The 26,550-nt window shown below is 45.4% G+C and overlaps 1 protein-coding gene across 4 annotated transcripts in view; it reads left to right on the forward strand.

Annotated features, from left to right (window-relative positions):
* Positions 1-205: 205 nt before the first annotated feature.
* LOC105458377 (PTB domain-containing engulfment adapter protein 1-like) overlaps positions 206-26,550 on the forward strand; it is a 28,261-nt gene continuing 1,916 nt past the window's right edge. Inside the window, exons 1-6 of one of the 4 annotated variants that reach the window (XM_011703633.1) lie at positions 206-347; positions 22,608-22,718; positions 22,835-22,902; positions 25,583-25,765; positions 25,878-26,204; positions 26,318-26,529. In XM_011703633.1, coding sequence (XP_011701935.1) covers positions 22,646-22,718; positions 22,835-22,902; positions 25,583-25,765; positions 25,878-26,204; positions 26,318-26,529 — 863 coding nt within the window. In that variant the 5' untranslated portion in view covers positions 206-347; positions 22,608-22,645. Of the gene's footprint in view, positions 348-10,510; positions 10,705-16,173; positions 16,198-22,607; positions 22,719-22,834; positions 22,903-25,582; positions 25,766-25,877; positions 26,205-26,317; positions 26,530-26,550 lie in introns of those variants that run through there. The other 3 variants (XM_011703634.1, XM_011703635.1, XM_011703636.1) reach the window with 3 other exon arrangements.

The raw sequence follows: 26,550 nt of genomic DNA on the forward strand, positions 1-26,550 counted from the left end.
CATCAAATGATAATTCTTAATTACCGATCTGGGTCAAAATATTCTGTCCAGATCTGTGCGCTGCAATTCGACTTTTCCCGCCGAGCAACATGGCGCCGCGGTCGATCGACATGGCGTCGCGAGGATCGATTCAAGATGGCGGGCACGAGGAGCATGCCGACACTGCCGACAGGCGGCGTCGCACGCGCCGGTCCCGCCTGGCTCTCAAACATACTTTTCCTCCGTTCGCACTGGTGAGTCGAGTGCCCGTCCGAGCGGGTGGATTACAGTTCTTCGTGGGGGAAGCGGCGACGTGCCCGTTCAAGGAACGACGGTCACCAGGCAAGCACAACGATCCGTCGCGGCCGGTAAGTGAAAACACACGATACACATACGTCGCGCACGCCGGCGTCGCCTCGCGCCGCGTCGCGCGTTTTCGGAGCAATTCTCCGAAAGGAAAGAGGAGCATGATCGCCGCCTTCGAATTTCCCTCGGGAAATGACCGCGCGTGTCCCGAGAAAATCGTGGAAAATCGTCTCTCTGAGAGCACTGGGGCACTGCGGGGCGCGCGCGCGCGACTCCGACTTTCTATTTCGGCATTTTTATACGAGGAGGGACAAGCGCGCGCGGTTAACTTAACGGTGGAGAGAAACGCGCGCGCGCGCGCGCGCAAAGGTCGAGCCGGGCCGTCGTCGGCTCCCCAAGCAGGAAGGGTAACGCGTAACAAGATGCATGTGTCCTCGCGATCCACGATTGCCCTCTTCGCCACGTTCTCTTCTTTGCTCCGCCGGGCTGCTCGTCTCGTGTTTGACCGAAAGACCGGCGCACGATCTTGGGACTTGGCACGGGGTCTCTCTCGGTCGCGCACGCCGGCGCGACATCAAAACAGAGTTCTCGTCTCGCGCCCGCGGGAACCGAAAGTGAGACGCACTCAGTTATGTACGCACGTACCCGGCGAGTCCAATTATTTTTTACGCCACGGACGCCGCGTAGAAGAGATCTCGCGTCGATCGTCTCCGAGATCGTCACGGCTGAGTATCTCGGAAATTCAGCCGGGCTGTCGTGCGTGTCGAAATCCGGAGAGTTCACGGGAATCGTACATACTCGGCTCCGATATCTGTTTACTTACCTACTCCCGTGTTTACCTGCGCGTGCTTATACGAGTCGTGTTTTCGTTCGCGCGCGCTCTCACCAGAGATTCCACGAAAGGAACGAAAACACGGCGTTATCGGCCTTTGACCGAAGGGATTGAACGACGGGGCTCGTGTTGCAGTGCTGGTGCGCGCGACGCGTAACCGTAAGCGACAATGTGAGCGGCCTCGCGCGATCAGGTTGAATTTCTGACGTCGCGCAACTGACCCAAGGACGCCCGTGGAAAACGCTCCCGCACGCGAGTTGCATGCCGTCAAATGTCAGAAGCACTTTTACCGTAGGATTCGCCGACGTTTCGCGTTTTCCGTTTCGCACCGGCTCGTCTCCTTTTCGGCCCGATTCAGCCCCGACGACGTTCAACGGGGTCCCGTCGGGCGGATCCCGTAAACATGTTTCAGCTGTCGTCTCATTAAGGAGCAGTCCGTCTCCTGCGCCTGATTCTTATTCATTATTGTTCATCGTTTATTATTATGTGCAGTGCCGTTCCTTGAATGTTGAAAAGGTTAGCGACGCGCCGATAAACGCTTCATATCGTACGAACGCCCACTCTTCGTCGTGTTCGCGACTCGTCTCTCAAATCGTTTTTTAAAGTACAATGCGTATAATACACGAAGAAATCAATATTCATGATCGATTCGCAAATTAGCGACCTTCGCTTAATTTGCATACCGAGCCGCATATCGATTGGTAATAGAGCAGTAAATTTAGAGACTAATTGATATCGAGATCTAAAGCGAGTGCATTTATTAAAATATATCGAATATGTTGAAGAGACACGTTTTATATTAATAATTCGAATTTCCTCTCGACGTTCTCGTAAAGCTACAATGGAGTATTGTTCGCGGAGCGATGGAAAAAGCGGAGGAATCCCGTCGCCGCGAGTCCTCTTCCCCTCGAACGTTAACACTACCGTCGACGACAATAAACGGAATTCCTCGAAATACGGTATTTTGCGTGTCGCACGCGCGTTAATCAGCCGCTAATGACCGCTGCCGAGAGCCGTCTTCCTCCGCCGAAATGATTGATTAATCGCGGCTTCAGTTTTCAATTAAACGGGGATATTAATCCGTCACCTAGTGCGTGGAAATGAGTAATACTCTCGGTGTTGAGTCGCGCACGGCCTGGCGACCGCTCGTCGCGTGTACGCGCGCGCGCGTGCGTGCGTGCGTTGCGAGCGAGCGAGCGAGCGAGCGTATAAGTACGTCGTCGCTTGCAGGCTCCGAGTCGCGGCCGGCCGGCCGACCGACGCCGACGGCAGGCCTGACAAAAGCGACCGGTTTAATGGCTAAGCGAAATGGCTAGGCGAATCGACTTTTAAAGAGCCACCCGTTGCACACACCGCACGGCGGAAGACACATTGATACGAGGCGAAGAGCAGCCGGTGCGTGCGTTGCTCGCAGGCAGGTAGGCAGGCAAGCAGGCAGGCAAGGCGAGGTATTCGAACCTGCCATTCCCGACAGGACTTGATGGCGTCACGTCACGGCAAATGTCCGCCGCGAGTCATTCTACGCCGTTCTCTCACCGCCGTCGTTACGTGTCCTTATCACTTTTCTCAAATAATCCGTGAACGTCAAACACGTGCGCGCTCGTGTGCGCGCGCGCACCTTCCAGTTCGGCATGACGTGACGTTATAAACGAGCGAGTTCACGGGATAACAGCGAGAGACGAAATTTCCTCGACGAAGCGCCGGAATTGATATCCCGAATCTACGTACGATGTAGAATAAGCTGGATTTACAACGGACGACGAATCTAGTCTATTTAAATATTTAGAATAGCTTGAAGGCACACTCTTATATATATTTAATTATTTAATGCTTTTATATATATTTAATAATTTAATTTACTGTTTGATATTATGAAGATGCCTCTAAAATACTTAGCAGATTATATTTGCTTATATAATTTTATGAGAAAGGAAAATTCTATTTTTTTGTGTACTTTGTGTAATTTTCGAATCGAGAGTGGTTCGTCGGGTTCTTCTCTTTTCTTTTTTTTTGTTTGTAAGAGTTAAATCATCGCCTGGCACCTTTGACGCCAGGTAAAAACGATAGCGATCTCGAAGCGAGTCGAACTTACGTAAAAGATCCGCGAATACGCGCATTCTTTCTAGTCAATGGCGTGGATACGTGGCTCGAGTCACCCGGTACAGGCGAAGGTAGCAATTTATTGCAGGGAAAAAAACGGAAAAAGATAGAGAAGGAACCGCGGAAATGCCGGCTGTGTTAGACGCAGGCAATTTGCTCTCCGGATGGCGAAATCATCTACAGTTTAGGGCGTTATCATGACTCACGATAACCGGGACCGGAGCCGCAGCGCGTCTGGATGCGCTTCGACGGCGACACGCACCGGACGCTGCGCGGAAAAGTTCGCCTAGTTACGACACTGCCGAGAGAGCAGCAGGAAAGCGGTAATACCGCAAAGGAACGGGTCGACTGTTGTTTTCGTTTCGCTTTGTCCCCGTATTCCGGTGCTGCCTACATACGCGAGCCACGTACTGTGAAATGTCATTAGCCCTGAACGGAGGGGGCGTATAACAGACCTCGTGATATTAATTTCGCTTTAAATGCAGCTCTGCGGCGCATTTAATACCTCCTAAACTAGAATCGAAGAATATTTCAGATGATTGTTTAAACGTATACAGATATTTTTTTTAGGTAAAATTTTCTATTCAGTTGGGGGATCGTTTTGTTACATTTTTTCTTTCTTTTTTTTTTGAATAAAATTTCCGTCGATTAGTTACAACAGAGATCTGCTTCGTCTTTGTTGTCGAGGGAACGACTCGCACCTGCTGGAGCTACTAAAGCACATCGCAGATGCGTTGCTCGAGGCAGATGTCGATTTAATCTTTCGCTCTCCTCCGATTTAACGTCGAAAGGTTCCGCGCTAATAATCCGCAATAATTCTTGCAGAATCATGTCTTCATTCATCCTTGCGTGTAGTTTTATATAACGCGATATAACCTCAAGTATTTTTTTTTTTTCATTTATACGCTAATTATTCCCATTAAAAGGCAACGCTGAGAGTTTTTTTCCGTACTGACACGTACGTATTTAGCGTACCTTTGCCATCTTGATGACAGTTCGAATATTAATGAGCACTTAAATTCTTTCTAAGACGCTTACAGGAAGGAGGAAGAGGAAGATTCCTTTTTCCGGTGAGCGTCAATCGATAACGTATCAATCAATACAGTCGCACCATTCGGAGTAGTTGGTGTACATATGATAAAGCGTAAAACTGCTTAGGACACTTATGAAAGCACTGTGTGAAAGCATGTGGAACGTGAAAAACGATATCGCGCGCAGTCAAACCTTTAGATAATATCCTATCTCGGACGTTGTCGTCGCGTACGTAACGGTGCAGGCGGCCCCGATAACTCACCCGGTATGTAAAGAGAAAGAAAGAAACGTCGACCCTCTGTCGCACGACGACACAATATGCCTAGATAGACGAAAATGCGGGCGGAGAGGTCCACGGTTGGTCAAAAGCGTATACGGTTAAAGGTTTTCTCGAGCATTGACAAGTTTCATCGAATGAATTCATTCGCGGCTCGGATTGGTTCACGGCCATAATGCGTATCTGTTACAAATCTTACCTAACAAGGACAGTAGGACTGGATTTCCATGCGCGATTTGAACAAGCTCGCAGCGTCACGTCGCAAGTATTAACGTTGCATTATCTTAAAGAAGTAGATCATTAATTTTTTTTTATTTATTTTAATTGTATTTTAATCTAATCGATTTTATTGTCAGTTGTTTTATAAACTTTGTGTCACGCCGTTTAAATTCGTCATTGAGAATCAAGGCGCGATTTTTTGCTGCTTGCTCACCGGGCGTCAAACGGAGTGCGATTGATCGATGAATTATTGGCACATCGATGTATTTTTGCATCGTATGTATAATGAGTCGAATTGGCGGGCAACAGTCGGTAGCATCATTGTTCTCATGTTATTTACGAATCTGTGGAAATATTAGCAGCACGGGTGTGCCACGTGACGCGAGAGACGCGGACTCTTTTGTATCGGATAATCGTAAAAATGTCCGTAAAATGCCACGTAATGCCACGAGATCGACAATCGACGTCGCTCGTGAATCGCGTTTATTCCGCTTATTAACGTTTGACTTGCATTCCTCGAGTCATCTGCGCGAGACTCGCGTGCACGATTCCGTTTCGCTCGCGCGTCGTACGCAAATATTTAAAAAGGCACAATACGTAACGCGTAAGAAGATGTCAAGCTGTCGGTCTATATATATCTGTAATCATTGTGCATATTTTACACAAATTAAAACGCGTAAAATCCTGATAAAGTGGTTTTACTACAAAAGCGCGCGTGCGGCGATTTGCAAGTATAAGGATGCATTCCTGGCTGCTAATGGAATAACAAATTGGCTCTAATAACGACTTGATTGCTAAATGCAATTACAGCTGATAGAGAGAATAGGCGCTGTACGCGCTTTTACATATTGTATTGTGCGGCGGGAAATATTAAGGAACGAGACGCGCGAGGAGAACGCCGAATAGGAAGTCGATAATTGCAGCGTGACTATCGGCTTCTTCAGCCGCGTAGGTATTCCTGAGAACGGAACGAATCTGTGTCTACACGCGTCCCGCACGTAGGAAATGCGTGTACGCACATGCGTGCGTCCGCTGACAGGGCTTGTTCGAATGCGAACGTGAACTGCATTCCACGATAATTTTAAATGCTCTTGTCGCTGCGCGCTTGCTTCGATTCCGATGACTTAAGTGAGCTCTTGACTTGCCCGAGAGATCGAAGATGTGCATTTATATTTCGCACGTATTTATATTTTTATGTCTTATCTGTAAAGCAGCGGTTTTAATTATGAATAGAAATTTAAGACAAAGTATCTATAAAAGTCTTTCGAAGCTGTATGCCTTTAATACTCGTACGAGTGTTGAAGCTTCATCTTCGAATAAATTCTCTTTGCATTCGCGGGATTTTCAGGGTCGTATGCGGATGAGGAAAGACGCAATTAATGTTGGAAAACTGTCGTCGTGGATGCTCGTCCTCTCCCGCTAATCTTTCGTTCGCGCACTGTCGACGCGGAAATTACATACCTCGAATCCATCAATTCTACGTACTCCAACTTCTCTCTGCCTGCTGCTTCCGCAATCAACGCCTACGTCACGTTCAATGATACGAATGTTTCGCTCGCGCTTTGTGTCGCGGTCAATAATTTTGAGTTATTGAATTCTTTAATTGACTGGGAAATTTTCCAAAACAGCTATCAATCATATTCAACGAATGGAGATCCTTCATTCTCGAGAGATCCATTCAGAGATCCTGCTTCAGAATGTTATCTATTATTTCCGAGACGTATTGTTTGTTTAAGAAAAACAAATCATCTGCCGCATGTTTTGTCGATCGTGATGCGCTATTGTATGCCATGATCTTTAAGTTACGTAACACGTACATCTTTCATATTGCAACAGCATACGTTATCGTAGTTGATTCTGCATCGCAAACAATTTTTCGAGTAACACGACACTGGAATAATTTGACAAAAAACTCAACTTTCCGCCGTTGATGGAATAATCTCGGACGTCACGAAAGATATTGTAAATTATAGCTCGAGCGTGATGGAATTGATCAACGGAGATTCGTTATCAATGTTATATTATATAGCGAAAAAAAAAGACTTCTACGGTTGTATTCTTAAATATCTCAAACGTACCGAATACCTCGAGATAATTTAGATATCCCAATTACATAATAATTTGAAAATTTGCACAATTTAATTGGTACATCTGTATCTGGTAGAAAGTTTGAAGTGATTCGATTATTCCGAGTGTTTACAGTTCCGTTCCACGCTTGGCGCGCTCGCGACGATTACGCGGCTGAAGATCGCGATTTCACGCCCGTGCGCGCGATCCGCGCGCGTTTTGCCCGAGCGTCATTACGAAAAATGAAAGTGCAAATCGAAGCGCAGGAGAGAAGTCACGGGGGGGGAGGGACCCCCGTTCGTCTTGGCTGCGTAACACGGTTGCACCGATATCGCGCGATTCCCGCGATATATCCGCAGCCACCTAGCTCGTATTTCCTATTACAGCGAATTCGAGAGATATGATTTCGCCTCGACATTTATCAAGTGGGCGTACGTGCGTGCGTACGAACGAACGAACGAACGAACGAACGAACGAACGCGTTTTTTCCACAACGCACCTTTTACGCTCGCTCTCATGAGGGCGTATCGCGGCCACCCGCGCCGTCGCTTCGCCTCGATCAATCGCGCAAATTCCAGTCAAATTACGCGTCATAATTATTTTCTCACGTAATAGAGAACACGACGGCGAGTCACCGACGCGCATTTATTTTTACGATATCGGCACCCGACCGACCGTTATTATGTAAAGTGAATGTGCACACGTGTACCGCGCGTGTGTGTATATGTAATCGTCGTCCCGTTACCGTGCGATCGCGCACACCGTGCACAATGCGCACGATCGAGATCTCCGCGCGGGAGATGTTGATTTCGCGGAAACTCGCGAGAGAGGAGGTTCGCGCCGAGTACGTCGACTCGCGGGAATCCGTTTTGCCGCCGTGGTAGCGTTGGGTTTTTTTAAATATTCCTCCCCATACAATTTTATCCAGCGTCAATCGCGAGCGCGTGTCGCTGATGCGATGACGGCTTCAAATTCTTTTTCTTCTATCTATGTATATGTCGGACATGCGTGCGAATCGAGAGATACTTTCCCTACTTTCGCGCGCGTCCATGAGCGGCTATCGTCCGAGACGGTCCGAGGCGGCTTCTAGTAGCGATTGGGCATTGTCCGAGACGGCCGTTGCTGTTGCCGTAGTCGCCGTCGGTGAAACCGAAACTCCGAGAAAGTTTCCAAAAAGATCGACGAGACGCGTGAAAATCACGCAGATCTGCGATCGTGAGAAATCGTGCCTGTAAAACTCGTCTGGTGGCATATGCAGCCGAGAAGCGGAAATGGGGAACCAAAACAATAATTGTGCAACCGAACCTTTCGGTATTTGATTGTATAATGAATGAGGCGACGAACGCGGCGCGCGGAAAGAGAGAAAGATAGAGATTTAAAAAAGGCAAAAAAAACCGGTTTTCCGCTTGGACGCTGAATCACACCTGAAACCTGTCCGCGCGTTTAATACACCCGCCGATTTGACGCACTTACCCGCGAATGCGCAAAACGCCATAGCGCCATAACACGGTGTAGTTTTGTTTTGGAATTACCGCGTTTTATTGCGCCGCGCGAATGACGCACGAAAATCCCGAATGTTTGAACGCAACATTTCGGCGAATTTCACGGAGTCGGTTTCGAACGCAAAATACAAAATTATTGATTTACAGCAACCAAGTTTTTAATCGGTCATTGATAATTGCTTCGATCGAGGAGAGATCGTATGTTTAAAATTGAAGCACATTTTTTTTGTCGCATATAAGTTGTTTACTCGAGTTTGGAAAATATCATTGTTTTGCAAAAACAAGAAAAATTCCTAGAAACTTTCAAGACGTTTAAAGATTATTTTTAAACCTATGCTAATTATCCGTAGGTGTAACGGACGCTTTAAAAGTTACTGGAGGATATTTATAGCGAATTGTTTTACTGCTCACTTCGCGAATCTCGTTAAAAATCTCGTTAATGTTTCTTTACGCATAATGATTTGTGGCCGTGGATTTTCCGACGTAAAACAAAGACAAGGAAAACATGAGAGCCAGCAAAAATGTGTAAGAAAAAGGGAAATGATTTATGATCTCGCGTTTACGCGGTCACGCACCTTTTGCGTCGTACATACGCGGAACGGCCCTCGTGATTTCGCAATTCGGCATTATTTTCTTACAAACGGTAGTTGAATGCGCGCGCTCGCTGTGATATAGCGTGTGCGCTCATAAAGGATCGACACACCGGTGTATGGCGTCCGCTTGTGTGTATACGCACGCGGGGTCACGCTCGTGTTGCGAATGTTTCGCATTTACACGGCGTAGAAGTGCGCGTGCATCCTGTCGCGAGGAGCCTCGCCCTGAATTTCACTTGTTGGCCTCTGTAAAATTCTCGGGAAGGACACTCGTGGATTTTTTTTTTTGCGCGACTTAACGATATCACGCGTGGGAGAGAGAAAGAGATCTCGGCCGGGGTGAGAAAATTTTATTTTAATTGCGACGGGAAAAATTCGCGTTTTTTAATTGGCGTAGTGCGTGATCCGGCTAGCTGCGAAACCGCCGTCGAATCGCGCTGATCGCGCAGAAAAACCGGGTGCACTCTGAACGGAGTCCAGACTCCGATGACGCGAAAGTGACGGCTATGTTTATTCGCGGCAATTGGCGCACGGTTCATTCTCCCGTATCTATAGCGCAGCCGGGAATTGAATTCGACGAGATTACGTGCAGCTAAAGGTTTCAGTCCGTGCTCGGCCTCGCGTAACAATTTCGCACCGACGGGCTATGAATAGAAAATGGAGTGTAACTATCGTTCGGCCGATTGTTCCGAGACGATCATCACGCCGCGCGCGGCGCCGGTTATCCTCTTATCTATTTAGCGCGAAGGGACGGGAGATGGATCTTGGTCGTATATATAAGAATACGGTGTCTTAGTCTTTCTTTCTCCTCCCTCTGTCTCTTTCTCTCTCTCTCGCGCGCTCTCTTTCTTTGCTTTGCCCCGTCCCTCCCTCACTCGCCTCCTTCTCTTCCTTCTCCCTGTAACAACCTGCTGCAGCCCGCGATGGAGGACGGACGAGCTCTCGGGCGGCCGTGGCTGGTACCGCCATCCTCTCCTATCCCTTCTCATTCTATCGGATCATCTACCATCAACGATCGCGGCTCGCTACTCCATTCTGCGAAGAGACCCGGCGCGACAGCTCTCGGCCGACCAGTCCCACTCGATCTCTCTCCTTCTTGTTCCCGCTCTCTGTACAAGTATCCCGGAGATACGAATTTCTACGGTCTATCTCGCGATCCCCTTCTTTCTCCTCCTGTCTCTCTCCCCGCGTATACCGTTTTCCTCGCATTTCTCATCGCAGATGGAAATTTCATTACTAGCGGCAGAAGGAGCCGCCGCCACCGCCGCCGCCGCCGTCGCCGTCGTGGTGCATTCCCCGCGAGTAATCGCTCAATCTGCCGCTCGTTTGAAATTTTTTCCTTCCTTCCAGCGCGAGAGTAGATAACCAACGTGGGTCGTGGGGGGGAATAGGTTGGATGGATGAGGACGGGCCGTGGCCCGACCGACCGACCGACCGTGGCTGGTACCGCCACCCAATATCAGCCTCCGTTTCACCGAATAATCCTACCTAGCGGCGGGCGATTCGACTCCCACGACCAGCTGCTTCGAGGATCGGCCGCGCTCGTTCGCGTTCGGCTCGCCTCTCCGCGCGTCGCGCGTCACGCTTGCGTTTCGCTCGGCTCGGCGCCGCGCTCACTTCAGTTCGCCGCGAGCCGTCGGTCGGGTTGTGTTGTTTCTGCAGCTTCTTCTCTCTCCTCCGAGTCGGCTTCCCCGAGTCGTTTCCCCAGAGCTCCGATTTCCTGCGCGAAGTTTGGGAATGTATCCCGCGCGGTCTCGTTGAATGTCAGTGAGTCGTTCGCACGAGCAGAAACAACAGGTGAGCGACCTTTGCAAGCGGCGCGACTCGATTAATAATATCTTTTTTGACAACGAGATTTAATATCGCGAATGTCTTCCGAGCGATGGAAATGGATAGGAATGTATATTTTCATTTAGCTTTCACTACCTCGCAACTTTGTGTACCGTGTTTCTATAATTAAAAGAACCGATTATCTGTAACGTGGATGGCAATATTTACATCTCTGTATAAACATACACAGGATCGTTATGTAATTTATGTAATATAAACACCTATGAAAAGTTTACCATTGCATGTCGAGCCGCGTGAAACCGATGTCAAAAGATTATTGTTTCAATAACGCAGTGATTACGACGTCGGCTGCCGAGTTATCGACATCCGGCTTGTTCGCGTTGCAGCGCGAGATAGTCGGACGCACGTCATTCGCACGTGCGAAATCTCGTTGATTAGATTTAATTACGGAGGCGTAGCGCTCCCATCGGTGCAGCGTGCATGCCGATTCGAAAGTCATCGACACGAATGCGAGCGTGCGCGCGGTGCTTCGGTCCCTTCGTCCGTAACCGCCGAACTGATGGCGAAGCTAATTTCACGACACGAGATTTACAATTAACGTGCTAATTGTCCGCCGTCCGCGCTCCCCGTGAAATCGCTCGGAAAAGCCTCTCGGGCCGGACCTGGAGAACGTTAGATATAAAATGGGTTACTCCGTTCTCCGCGCGAGTGAAAACGCGGCGCGCGGCCGCGATCGGGCCTCTCCGACGCGAATAGAATCACTTTCTTACGTTCGCGCGCGAGCCTGATCGCACGAGCGATCGTGTGCGAGCGCGGGATCCCGCCGGCGGCGACGGCGACGCGGGGAAACGAAATCGTAAACGGAGACGGCGAGACTTCGCTTGGCGAAGCGGCGCAGCGCGGCGGCGGCGGCAGCATGGCTTTTCAGTGAAATCCGTAAATTACGGGCGGGCGCTCCACTTTTTCCTTTAGGCGCCTCGCCGCGCCGCGCCGCGCCGTTTCGTCGATTACTTACTTTCTTACGTCGAGCAGCACGCTCGAGGGCCTCCGAACCGGGATCGATCTTCGATTCGCGGCCGGCCGCGAGAGTCGCGAGTTTCTTCGCCGCGCCATTAAAGGTCTTACCCCCGCTTCGCGCTCGCTCCTTGAAGTTCTTCTCCGTGATGGGCATTAAACGCGAGTTCCGCGTCTAGAAACTATCGCTTTATATAGAAGTCCGGGGTCTCTATTAGCGGCCAAACAATGGCAGATCTACACAATCGGACACGCGGAGAAATCAGGACTCTTTTTGTAATCGTGATGGCAAATTCCGCGCACCGGCACGGAATATTCATGTCCGCGATCGTTTTCGTTGCCCATCTATTTACTACTCCCCCTTTTCCATCTATAAACTCTAGTTGGAGACAATCTAAATTAGACGTATTGAACATCCGGCCAACAGGTGGTTGCATTCTGAGAGGATGTATCTATTTCGTGAGAGAAATTTCGTATTTTATTTACGTATTATTGAGAAGAAAAACATTTACATACATTTTTGTTTAATTTTAGATATATTTAGATAATGTATATTATGAAATTTATTTATATTTATGACGATTGATTAATGCAGAGTGAGTTTGACGCGTGTTCCACCCGCGCGCTACTCACGCCGCTCGATTTCATTCACTCGTAAAGTGAACCGATTTGAGTGGCTATATATTTATCATAATTACGCGCGTAGCCGCCCAACGCTGATAACGGCGCACTGTCGACAATAAATCCAGCGACAATTAGCGACGTTAAACAGTGCGCTCGACTCCGGTTTCAAAGATAATGACTCGTTTCTCACCCCCGTTTCCTCGCGAGCGCTGCAGCTACTGGGAAAGTCTCCCGACATCTCGGAAGTAACAGTATCAGTTTTTACAAGGCCGTCTCGTTCGCCGGTTGCCCTCTGGGGGCACCAAAGGCCGCGGTACTCGCTATAGCGTGTCTCAAAAGTCACGATCCCAGGCTTGACGCTAGTCTAGTTGAAATTTTTTTGATATAAAACAGATGATAATACATATATCAGAGAGGATGTCTTATCTTTGAGGTGATAATAATAATCCCTGAATTCGGGTCTTTAAAAGCCTCTCGCTTTCGAACGAATTTTATCTAATCGGTTTAAAGCCCGTCACTCGCCACGCGTGTGCATTTCAGAAATACAATCGTGTAACGTACGTAAATCGCGGCGACGCATAATTTAGCACACGTTCGCAAGAAAATGACGATGCAACTCGCCAGCGAGTCCTTTTTTTTATTGTTCGCGCAAAGATTACTGAGGAATGCGGCACTCGTATGCAGCTCGATGCAGAGATGCTTATCGTATATGTTATAGCTTGACTTTTCAGAATAGCTGCGAGTATGTCGCAACAAAGATTCCATTTTCGAGCAAAGGCTATCGCTTTGCTATTTTTGTGACGCGTAGGCTCCAAAAATATTATTAAGCGCCAGGCACCGCTTAATTTCTATAGAGAGGTCCGCGGGTTATCGGCAGCTGAAAGTTTCCGATACGAAAAACTCATGTCAAATGTCAATAAAATTGATGCGAACGTGAAGCGTTCGAGAAATCACGTCGAGGCCGATAGAGATTTGATAGAGAACGAGCCCGACGTGACTTTTTTTTTTTTAATCAGTCGTGTCTTATCTCCTCGAGATGATCTAGGAAAACAGAAGAGAACGATAATGCGAACGCGTGTCGAACGAGCGAAATTTAAAATACACTCGAGTATACGAAAAACCTGAAATTTTACGACTCTGTCCGATCGTGCTTTCGTCAAAGTCGAAACTATCTCTAGTCTGTTTGCGTACGTTTACGTGTAAATATTGAACGACGTATGTTAGGCTCGTGATGCAAGACGAACGGAATCTCGAGAGAAAATTCTGTAAAATTACTTAGAAGTTTTTCACGGTATTATCTGAAAGATACGTGCGTTATCGAGAAACAGTCCAGCGTTTCACATCTGTCTCTGAAAAATGTAGTCGTTTATTCCTTCTGAAAACGAAACAATATTTTGGAAGAAGCAGCCACACTTCATACACATTCATGTTAGAGACATATGCCAGGTAGTTTCTATCCATTATATCAATTTTGCAATTTATTTTCTATTTTAATAAAAAAAATTGATTCCATTTAATTTAAAGTGTAAATCGTATGTGAGAAATTTCAAATAACATTCAATAATTAGCACATATGCAGCTGTATCAGTCGTGAGAACTAACTTATATTAAACACACTCAGATATAACACTTGCGAAAAAAAACAGCACAAAACATGTATATCACGTTTCCTTTAAATAATTTTTACATAAATCTCTCGTTTTTATTATCAACGACGATTATTATCTGATCGATCTACATATACCTACGGAATCTTTCCTCGAGATTCATCATTGTCCGGAAGCAGAAAATTTTCCGTCGGTGCATCCTGTGCACGTAATGTATACAATAGAACATTTTACGTTTGGTATGGGAATATTAGACGCTGGTTTCTTTTCGCTTGTTACCTGGGCATTGTACCCACAATATATTACTCGAGCGGCGCGTACAAGCGCTGTGTGGGATAACGCGCGCATTATGTTTAAAGGCAGATGTAGAGCGAGAAGAACGAGAGAACGTTGTTGCGCGGATCGAAATGCTGAGAATCCTAATGAACGCGTCGTATCGAGTAACATTAATGAGCCGAATGAAATCAGGTCGAGGATGCAGTAAGCGTTAGGTAAGGATTCGAGATATGAAACTTTTCGCGAGGTGGCAACGTTTCTCGATCTTCCAGAGCAAGTTGAACGCACGAGGAAGTGAGTGAGTCGGCAAAAGTAGTACGAGCTGAAAGAAGTGAAAAATGCATTCTATCTCGAGCGAAAATTTCTTGCGACGGGCGGAAGGTTAAAGCTGCGGTCGCGATGGCTGACCATGTGGGTCGCGACCCACAAGATTTTTTTTTTTTTTTTCTAAACGGCACGGAGCGCCGAAGGCGTCGCTGGAGAACCCGGGAGAAAGTGCGACCGGCCATTTTCTAATTGACCGCATCCGCCGGAAAAAAATAGAGTTTACCTCGTTGAACGACACCGCGTCATTCCGCGTCGATTAGTATGGCCCATAGATTCTCGGCTAATGACTCGCGAAGAAACCCGCGCGAACTTAATGCGCTTTTCCACGTCATCCTTTCTATGCAAATTGAATTTTCACTCGCGCGCGAGTCCGCGCGAGCCCGCGCGAGTCCGCGCTATCGTACGGATCTTTTTGCGTTCCGCTCGCCGGTCGGATCACGCTCGGCGGATTTGCTTTTATTTTTCGAATGAAAGTCCCGCCATGAAAAAGGACGTTTCCAATAATACTTTCTGGCGCGACTCTCTCTCGATATTAGCGTTCGTCGTTCTAAAAGAACTTGAACTTTATCGTAATCATTGAATCGTTTTTTTTCATCGTATCGGAGAATTGGAATGTACATCCGCTATTCTACATTATCTGTTAAATTTAAACCTTTTAATTATTTAATTATTTAATAAACATTTAATACAATAAATTTTAATTTAATTTGTATTTTAATGGAGTTCTAATGGACCTCTGAATAACGGTTAAATTTTCGCTAAAGCGAAATGGACTCCGATTTCGCTATACCTAGGCGAGAGAGAAACGCGACGCGACTTTTGATGCGCTCGGTACCGCGCTTCGGATGGGCGCACCATCGATCCGTCGGCCGACCGGATCTACCATAGGCGAGGCAGAGATTGAATTAACAGCGATACTAATTGGCCATCGGCACCGTCGATGGGTGGCCAGCAGCTGCAGCTACAGCGGCAGCGAGAGACGCGATTGTCTCGTTGACGGTGGGGGAGTTTCACCTTGAAACGTTATGCAACTCCGCCGCCTTAACCGTATGCATCAGCCGTACGAATATATACGCCGGGATTAGATGCACGCCGGCACACAATGCCGCGCCTGTGGCCTGTACATACGTGTTTAACGGCCGTCTAATGGTGCCAGTGTCGTCGGGCAATTACAAATTCCGCGAAAGTGTTTCTCTCGCCGGCGCGCGTGCATCCGCCACGCCGCGCCGTCGCGCTTTTCCGCGCGCGGAACTCGCGGCGCGAAGCCGACCCGACGATTGCCCGATGAAGCAATTAAACGAGCGACATTCTCGTTAAGTTTTGCGAGGGAAGAGGAAAATCCGTTTTAATCCATGATCCAATCGTTGGACACAAATGGCGAACATATGTTCACTCTTACAACGACAGTCGAGATTTTCACTGTTTTCGCGGGAGGGATTTCAAAAACTGCGTTTTGCAATATAAAAATATAACATTGTGTGATGATGATAACAATGAATTCTATGGTCAAATTGTAATAATTAATTAAGGGGAAGCGTAAGATCTCGACGAAAGATTTCGTCGACGAAATTGACAGTGAAAGTTGTTGATATCCTGGCACGGAGCTGGAACGCGCATGATTATTCATTATTCATGACGCGAATTGTTCGCGGTAACTATACATTTTAATGATTTGCAAATGGGCCGGTGATTTAAATGGTGTCAAAAGCGGAACGCGGCAAGGTGGCGCGACAAACAGGCGCACTCCCTAACCTTTTCGTCGTATCGATTCTCCAATTATGAGTTACTTAGATGCGAATCCGTAATCGTTCAAACTGAATTTGCAACGGAACTCTGTACGTGTATATTAAACCAGAGTACTGTGCTAATTAAATCGCATTCCTCTCCTAAGCCGGGCGTATCGTGTTTCCTCAATTATCTACATTGAGTACCAATGAACTGGAATTGCACTCGGTAATTTAATATTGTTGCACTCCCGGAAGCACGTGTAACCTTACGTTTGTCTGAGGAATCGAGGATAACAGCCCGATTAAGAAAATGAGCCATAATAATAGCTTCGACGTTTGAATCATAACTGACGGTTCTCAACTTCTCGTTCTCTCGTCGTTACTCCTTCTGTCTTTTTCGTTTTTTTCTAATACTATTCTTTGAGAAATGATGCTCTCCTCTCGACGCACATATCTCATCGTCGGCCATCAGCTAGATTCTGCCATTCTTTGTTATTCATTGTAAGAGCGAATCTGACGTCACGAGTCGAAACGTTTTGCGTGACTATTTTTTTTGTATATTCTGTGATTTAATTATGCAGCATTCAATTTTCGCATCGTTTATCACGCGACTATTTTTCACGCCTTAAATAATAGCGTCATTAACGTTTATATAGCTATATCCTTGAATCCAGTCCGTCTCGTAATACCACGTGCGGCATCGCATACATCAAAACGCGCCAACGGCGCACGCGCGTTTATTAGCATACGTTTTTTTTGCGGCGCATCTTCTTAACCAGCGTCTAATAGATTATTTCAAGATGATTATTATTATCATATGTGATGAGTAGCAGCTCTCGGAGCGTCGTATACACACGATTTTGTTTCAATAACTGACGCGCGTTTGTTTTTTTTCGCAAGCAAAAGTCACCGTTCCATCCATCCCGAGTTTTGTATAAATTTTAAAGGCACTAGGAATACAGAGCGATTAAAAACGAGCGTGTTTACTACGTGTCAATTCAAGAGCTATGATGACTAATTAACCTTGACGACGCATTTGAACGAATGAAATACGATCCATAAACCGCACATGACTTACGCATAAAGTTCGTACTAAATATGTTCCGCTCTTGCACATTAAAATATATTTAGTTAGATTATCCTCTCTCGCGCAGTTTTCCATTCTTGAAATAAAGCAGCATCTTTGCGAAGAAGACATGAAAAAAATAATCTCTATGTATATTTGAATCACAATTAGGATCACGCTGTCGCAATGTCGGTTGCCCAAGCGTCGACTTGTGTGAAAACGTTTCCCTCGAGCGCAGGGCCTTTTGTGTGTCGGCCACGATTTTTCTTTGTGTTTCCGGCGAGTGGCGTCGGATAGAGGATCCTTTCATTCGTACGTCAAGACACGATCGCCTCGCGTTCGCGTTCGCGTTCCCGACGCGAGGAATTTCGATGCGCTCTCGATGCGCCCATGCGAACGTCGCTCCCTACGGTTCGTGAAAGGACCGCTATCTATTTGCCTCGTTGCTGCGCGTGTCACGCATATGAAATGTAGTAACGCGCGTGACACATGGTAGTCCGTGATATCTTTTGTTGGTCCTGCCTCTCCCCTGCTCCCCCCCCCCCCCATTTCGACGAATAATTAAACGTCGAACGCTTCCGGGTAGAACGACCGTGGAATTATATATTTCCCTTTTGAACCTATAAATAGTTTATTTACGAGATCGATTGGCGAGATCGATCGGAGAGAAGAGAAATAAAAAAATTATTCGTCTACGTGTGTATATACACGAGCCTGCAACTCACTCGTCTCGCTATTAATAGATAATTACGTGTCGAGGAAACGCGACTAAACCGCCGTTCTCGATTATTGCCTAATTGTGGCACGCCGGTACCACGGCTCGGCGCAAAAACCGATACTTTCCATCCTTCTTATCGCGAAACGTCACGGATAATCTATCCGCGCGGCGGATGTAGGTGCCCCGCGAGACATGCCTCTCGTGTGCGATCTTGCCTTCGTGTAGGAGCTGCTATCGCGCCTATGCGCGGTCATGCATGACGGCGCGGCGCGGCGTTGAGGGTTCTACTTTCTTCGATGGCCTCTCTAGAATCGGGCCCCATCTCGGACGGGTTATAGTATGTACGCAACGCCACGCGGGTAACACGCGCGTCACACAACGTCGAGGCTTATGCATTTAGTAAACGCAGCCGAGTTCGCTTTCGCGTAATAAATTGTAAGGAGCAACTTTTCCTGCTGCGAGCTAAATCTTAACGGTACATCTCCGCGTTATGAAAGCTCCGCAAATATGATAATAATCAGGCAACTTTCACGGTTCCCACAGGGGAACTTGAAGCGCTTGCGACGCTGCAAGGAACTCGGCGATCGTGTCAATTACAGGGATAATTCAACGTTGTAACGTTGATGAAACAAAAAAAAAATACGTATAGGAAAATATAGCGGTACAGGAAATCTGGAAGAAGGAGGGAAAACGATCGCTTATATTATACGTATTAGGTATATATATCGGAAGTATTTGTTAGAATAGACACGTGTAACATGTACACGTGCTGTCTTATTATTAGCGTAACATATAAGTACGTTGGCTGACGTTTCTATAATCATCGAACATACATTTTGCTTTTGATCCGTGTTGTAAATATAGAGTGCTTGGAAGCTCATTTGTTACACGCTATATGAAATATTTTTCTGTCACTTTGGCACACTATTCATTATCTTATTAATATTCTGATGTTAATATTAAGTATTTTTTTGGCGAATAATTAATATTGTTAATTTTTCTTTTCACAATGTAATCTTATAATTGGAAACGTACAACACACAGCTGTTATCACGAATGTACGTTTAATGATCAAGGACTCGCGATTACTATTTTTACTCGTTGGATTTTATAATCGGCGGAAAGAATGCTGGCTTAATTGTTTCATAACCACTATCGCCCGTGTCGAGAATCGTAATCGCGACGCACCCGGCGACTGCGAAAACACGCGAGGAGAGGAAGGAACCCCCGAGGGCGGACAGTTTGATGTATCGCACGGCTAAGAAAGAGAGCGGCACAGATCCGCGCCGTGATAGGTTCGCACAGCGCGGCGCGGCAACGGCCGGGCACAACGCGCTTCGGCTTTGGCGCTCGACCTCTTTGCGCCTACGTGGGAGGAATAGGAAGTCGTGTATTAAATCCGAGCCTCCACCTTTCAGCGCTTAAACGCCTCTCAAATGGCATGCTCGCGGGACACCGGTCGTCGTCCACTTCGAGCGTACAAAAGCGATTGCGCCCATTTCCGAATTGACCGCGACGACTCGCGCGCGACATCGACCTCTTCGGGGACTTTCCGTCAGGACGATCTCAATACTCCGGTTTAAAAATTTGATTATCCTTGAATGCATGTTAATTGTCGAGTGCGACATCAATACCACACGAACGACATCATCGTCGGTTGATGCTCAGCTGTCAGAGATGTTTGAGATTATGTATCGTGATAAAATCCTCGTTATTTATTTATTGCAATATTCCCGCAGTGTAATAGTATTAATAGATATTGTAAGAAATTCTTGTTACTTTCATTTTATTAATTCAATATGATTTCTATCTCATGCAGTTTGTAATTTTTTGATTCAAAACAGATATTGTTAATCAGATATTATAATCTGATAATTTCACATTCATGAGTACATTCATGAATTTATAAATTATTATAATTTATAAATTATTTTTTACATATCTTAATATTAATTGATGATGTAAGAAGTCTAGTGATTTGTATTGTATTAACTCATATAAGTATTTTTTTCTACTGCTTTCTTTTTATTTCTTACAAAATAATCTTTTTTATATGATTGCGTTAAATTTAATCTAGCACACAGCCACCGTCTTTAAATGGCCGGCGCAACAAAATTGAGCGTAAAGTAAGAAACTGTAAAAAAAAGCAAATAGCTAAATTCTCGTCTATCCTATTCGTGCTTAGAGTGGCTGCGCCAGCTTAACAGACATATCCGAGAACGTCTCGGCGAGCTCTTGCAGGACTTTCTCGCTCGGGCGTATCGAGCGGAAAGATTCCAGTCTCGGCCGCTCACTCGTGATTGCGCTCATTGCCGAATTAACTGCGAACGTCAGACGTTCCCATTCGCGCGAGCGAAAAATTCTATTCCGAGACACGCTTCACAGCGATTTCGAAGCGTGCAACGATACGTGGTATCGGAATTCCGGATGGACATGCATTCTCGCGTGGCCGCATTCCTCCTTTGTCAGAGAGGAAGGTGTATGTAGATAAGCCGTTTAATCTCGCGCAAACACGCCTACATACCGCGACATTACGCACTCAAATTCGCGACTGTGCGCGAAAAGATATTCAAATATTTCCGCAGGCAGTAAGTGTATTTCTGAAGTCGCCTGAATAAAGTTTAAAAAACTCCTCTCGCGTTGACATATAATTAGCTTAATTAAATAAAACGTCAACGGCGTTCATGTGTTTTCTTGTTCCACAATTGGCTAAATTTTCTTTTCAGATTTCATGTGCTGTAACTGAAATTAACGCAAAAATATTTCACTCGCGATTGAGTCAAGACAGATATTGATGTGCGTCACAAGTTTAATTGTCGCGCATGACTATAGGAATAGTATTCAGATAATCCGTATCAGCGCTTTATTATGCGAGAGCGGAACACACAAAAGTATAGGATCAGTTAGAGATAGATGTAGCGCGTAACGAAATGTGCCGCGGCGCAACGTGCCGATCGCATTTTATCCCTGCGTGCGCATACTTGATCCAATTGGATACTCAATGTCTCAAAGTCTGAGACGGTGTCATGCGCGGGATGATGAAACGCGAAAGGATCTAGCCTTCGTCTTCAAGGCTGACCGCTGGTACACCGCAAACAATCGTCGTCCGTGCTTTAAGTGGACTTCACACGGCGTTCGCAGCACCTACGAGAAAACAATAGACCTAACGAGATCCTTCATTTGGTTTTAAATTATCATAATGATTGGTATCTCCCTCGAGAAAGAAAGAAAAAAAAACGACACGATGGGGCAGACACGCAGAAACGATAGACGGACAGGCACTCCGAGCGTGAGAGAAAACTTAATGTGTGCATGTGCATAAGTTAATACGCATGTAATTGACCTGATTTTCTGTGAATATATATTGTACACAGGCTTCGTAACGTCGAAAGATTCAGTCGCGTTCCTCGAATAGGAATAATAAAAAGAGAACTGGATCTCTCTCGCGCGGGTGGGGAGGACGGGGAGGGAAATGACGGGAGACGTCGAACAAAGATTTCGCGGCTGCAATCGTTTCCAATGAAAGAGCAAGGAGAGGACAGAATGCACGCTCTCATTGCATTCTCCCTCAGGGCCGCGTCAATCTAGATCTGTAATTCATATCAATGCGATTATAATTGTCTGACATAATAATAACGCTGTGTAACGTAATTATAATTGTTACAAAAAATATTATTATAAATTGTTAAAATTAGTATAAAATGTAATGAAATAACATTAGAGTCTTTTACATTTAATATATTCCATATTTCAATATATAGACGATTTTATATGTAGAACACGAATTACGAATTAATGATGCGTATCGAAACTACAGGATAAGAATTGATTTTTAAAATTTATATCCATAACAACTGTACATTACAAATTTGCATCGGAGCGACACAGCTCGATATGTTTCTGCTCTCTTTTGCAACATAACGAGACCGCTCATGAACCGTCGTTGACCGTGGCGATACACGCGTGATAGCTTCTGCATCGCGAGGAGCACTTTTTAAGTGCGCGGATAGAAAATTATTTTCGTGACACAGATCAAAGCGAGGGCGGCGCGCAAGAGATTGTGGAAATAGGAAGAGAATGGCAACCTGGATAGAGTCCAAAACTCACGTCCACCTCATAGAATGTCGAGAGAAAGGAAAAATTACAGCTGGCGTTGGCTTTTGACGTTTGACCAGCGGCCCCTTTAAATCTTTCGCATTCATAAGCAGCCGATCTATATATGTGTACCTTTCGCTTGCACTATCACGAGCAGCGAAAGAATAGTATTTGTATATACGTTTCAAATAATATTTATGTGAGAATCATATTTTTCGGAGTCGAAAGAGAAGTTAATTGCCGTAAACTGGAAAATTTCAATTTTTTTATTTATAAATTTTAGGTGTATTTTAACTGAAATCACCGATGTGAGAAGGTTTAACTTGTGTAGATATAGCTAAGCTATCTTACGTTTAGAAATGATATGAGCGTTATACGCGCTATTTGTGTATAATTGAAAACTAGTTTTCTGATATATACGCTAATTCGACGATTTGTCGATATTTGTGTTACAGAGGGGTCTGAGAGTCGGTTGTAGCCAGAGCCCGACAACATGAGGAATTCGACGTTGCTGAAATGGGCGCAGAATTCGGCGAACAATAAAAATCAGCCGAGCAAAAATGGAGGTGAGTAACCTGGCTCTTTCCACGGCACGTGTATCGCGACTGTTAGTATATTAGCAAATATGGCTCGCCGCTGCTTTGGCGAAGGTTGAAAACCATCGCGACTCTCCTGTTCGCAGGAACGAGTAGGAACTGGATACACCCACCGGACGCACTCCAAAAAGGACACATCGCCTACCTAGTCAAGGTATTGTACGATTTCTATATTGGAAGGATTTCTCCGTGTTAGAATAAGTTGTCTCACGGAGATATTATTTATATATCCTGAATTTTTTTTCCGCAACGATTGCTTTTGATGCGAGTCACGACTTGCGCTGAAATTTCGAAAGTGCCACATGATTAGAAGTAACGTCATGATAATTTTTATAAAGCAATGAAACTCTTTAAAAATAATTATTTATTAAGATTGCTTGATTTTTCCAACGGGATGTTGGGAGTATTCTTGATTATCGACACTAGTGTATACGTCAACCAAGGTCGCAGCACGCGATTACGAAACCGCGGGATTAACAACAACGAAGCGACAAGTACCATCCTGGTACCGTTTCTCAGTATCGCGAAACTGACGGAATAAAAGGTCGAGGTCGTCGCGTATCGTCGATCCTCGTTTTTCTTTCCGCTTTTAATTTCATCTCCGGTAGCTCATCGAGCCCATGAACCCGCCGAGCAGGTTATCCATTACGCTTTCGTGGAATTTGTCGACATGCGTCGCCTAATTACCTTTCGCTGCTAACGAGCGTAATTAAGCTAAGTTGATTATTTCGCTGGGCGGAACGCCGAGGCATCGTGCCTGCACGGTGCCTGAGGAAAGCCGGAGAAATTACTGGCAACTGTTGAGCAACAGCTAGCGGAAGGTTAATGAAAATGGAAGCAGTTGGTTGAGAGAATTATTCAATATTATTTATTCTTCCATTCTTTATAGAAAAAAATATTTTTAAATTTACTAAATTTCAATATTCTATAGTAGATAAAATATATATATATATGTATGTATATATTTCTCTGAAACAAAATTGAGCAGAAAGATTTCATCGAAATATAAATTTGTATGATAATTAATTAGCCAAAATTTTTATATTTCCTATAATGACAGAAAGAAGTCTGGGAAGGTGAAAGAGACGCTCATAAAAATAGCTCATAAAAAGATGCTCAAGTTGAATCGAGCGACGGGAGGAACTTAATGTCCGGCCATTTAAAAGTGACGTGGAAATAACCGTGTAAAAACCGAAAGTGACTCGCGATTTACACTTTCTAGTCAGTTGTGGAATCTCATTATTTCTGGATGACTTGCACAGAAATAGAAAAAGAGTTCCTCTCGAAGCTGGTTCATTCATTTCGCGTTACCCGGAAAAGGTTGCGCGACTCGCAACTCCGTCTGCCTTTCGTTTCGAATTGTTACCGGCACGTACGTAAGTTTCCCCGTGAATACGAATACCGGCATATCGTGGATGAATTGTTGTTCGAGACTCCGAGACCCAACCGGCGCGGCGCGTCGCCGCGAGTTCGTTGAACTTCGAAACTTCGCGAGCGGCCAGATTTCACTATCTCACGAACGAAACGCGCGAGTGTCGTGTCGTCACCACTGAACACGAAACAGCGGAATTGGCATGTCCGGACATGCCTTTTTCTCTGACCGGATTAGGTTTCCACAATCCAACTCTCTCTGTATTTTTTTTTTTTTTTCGAGAGATACATAAGCGCTAAAGAGAAGTTTCTCTGCATGTTAATATATCTTACTAATCGACTGCAGGATCGATTTAATTTCCCATTATGCTGAGAGAAAAGAGGCATAAATCTTTCTTCTTTAATTTAGAATAATTTTTGAAAAATTTAATAGAGATAATTAATATTGAATTTTTTTTAATATTTTGTAATTTCGAAAGAGAGTTAAAAGATTAGCTTTTGGATATTTTTGTTACAATTATCTATTCTCATTTTATTGCATGTAAATTAGAAATAAGATGGAAATATGATGCAATTAAAGCGCGATGAAACTCCGATTTACGTAAGCGATCGGATACAGTACCGTCATTCAAGACGAATTACGGCTTAATTTGATTGTAAAAGTGTTCAGAGATCATTAAACTACGCAGCGAAACGTCATCGTGGCGCGATAATATCACGCAATTTGTCAGTGTTACGTTTATCGCGTTGTTCGTGCAAGATTAAAGTGCAGAAATATTTTATCGAGTAGAAGGAATGCGGCGTAATTGCCGTTAGATGTGCGTCTTATTTTCAAACGTCATTGCGAAATGCTTCGTTTCTTTTGTTCGATTTGCGAAATGCGACCGACGGCTGCAAGCTGCAGTTCCAGCTAATTATCGATTAATTTCTCCCCCCTGCCAATTTCTTTTTTCGCTTTCTACGCGCTGCGACAAAAATCGTGATCAATTTTCATTTTTATCGATTTCTCTTCCTGCAATTCGTGCGCCGCGTTCTTTCCGCTTGATAAATAAATTTTTTTTTAAGATGTGTCCGGAACTCTGAAGTTGTTTTGGTCGCGTTAAAGTGTTTACAACGATTTATACAGCCATCGTCTGTAAGTAGTTAGACAACTTTTCTCTCGGAAATATTACCTTGACGAGAGATGCCGTGCGCTGCTAATTTACAGATGTGTGCGGGAGATTTATAATGATTATAATGCAAAAATATGCAGACTGCGGAGGAATGCGCTAAAGAAAAATCCTCCTTCAATAAAGAAATACACTCTTATTGCGTTTTTAGTGTGCATTTTTCTCAGAAGCGTCACAGCGCGTCGTTTCCCACGCCGCGTCGTTCCTTTTTTCCTTTCTGTTGTAACACGTTACGCACGGAAGGATACCTGATTAACTTTTTTGTCGTCATCTGCCTATGATTTAATATTTTAGTATTTGGGCAGCACAGAAGTGGACCAACCCAAAGGCATCGAGGTCGTTAAGGAGGCGATCTGCAAACTGAAATTCAATCAGCAGCTCAAGAAGAGCGAAGGCACGAAAACCCCGAAGGTCGAGCTCACCATAAGTATCGATGGCGTGGCGATACAGGAACCAAAAACGAAAACGACACCCAAGGTTAGTGTCATTTCGTGAAGATAACTTTTGCGCTAAATAATTGCCTTCCGTATTGGCGCATCCAAGGCTCAATTACCTCGCCGTCGTCTTTGACCGAAGGTTATTCTTGCAGCGAATTATGCATCAGTATCCGTTACATAGAATCTCGTACTGCGCCGACGACAAAGGCGAGAAGAAGTTCTTCAGTTTTATCGCGAAGGAGGAGGACGCGGAGAGGCATACGTGCTTCGTTTTCGTCAGCGATAAATTGGCCGAGGAGATCACACTGACCATCGGTCAAGCCTTCGATCTGGCGTACAGGAGGTTCCTGGAAACATCCGGCAAGGATCTAGAGACGCAACGACGTTGCATGGTGCTGCAGCAAAAGATAAAACGGCTCGAACACGAGAACAACGTTTATCGGCAACGATTGCAAGATGTCGCGGCTATTAAAGGCTCGGTTAGTTCGAAAGAAAAGTATCTTATATAAGATACTTAAATTTTATAATATGTAATTGTTTTCGATAATTGTTTTAATAATTCTATGCTATGTTTTTTTTTATTTTCATTTAGGCGGATGTGTCGGCATATCTATCACAGCATAATATACCCGATATTCTTCACGTACCTGGAGCTCCCGCGGAATCACCACAAGTTAATGGTACCACTAGCAAGCCATTGCTAAATGTGAGTGACAGCAACGGAAATACGTCTAATGGACCTCAGCAACCGCCGCCAGTTCCGCCGAGGAGTTTCGAGAAGAGTTTCGACGATGATTTCATGGGGTATGATCAACGTGATTGTAA

Source organism: Wasmannia auropunctata, unplaced genomic scaffold (genome assembly GCF_000956235.1).
Source record: "Wasmannia auropunctata unplaced genomic scaffold, wasmannia.A_1.0 LD334538.1, whole genome shotgun sequence".
NCBI classification, from domain to species: domain Eukaryota; kingdom Metazoa; phylum Arthropoda; class Insecta; order Hymenoptera; family Formicidae; genus Wasmannia; species Wasmannia auropunctata.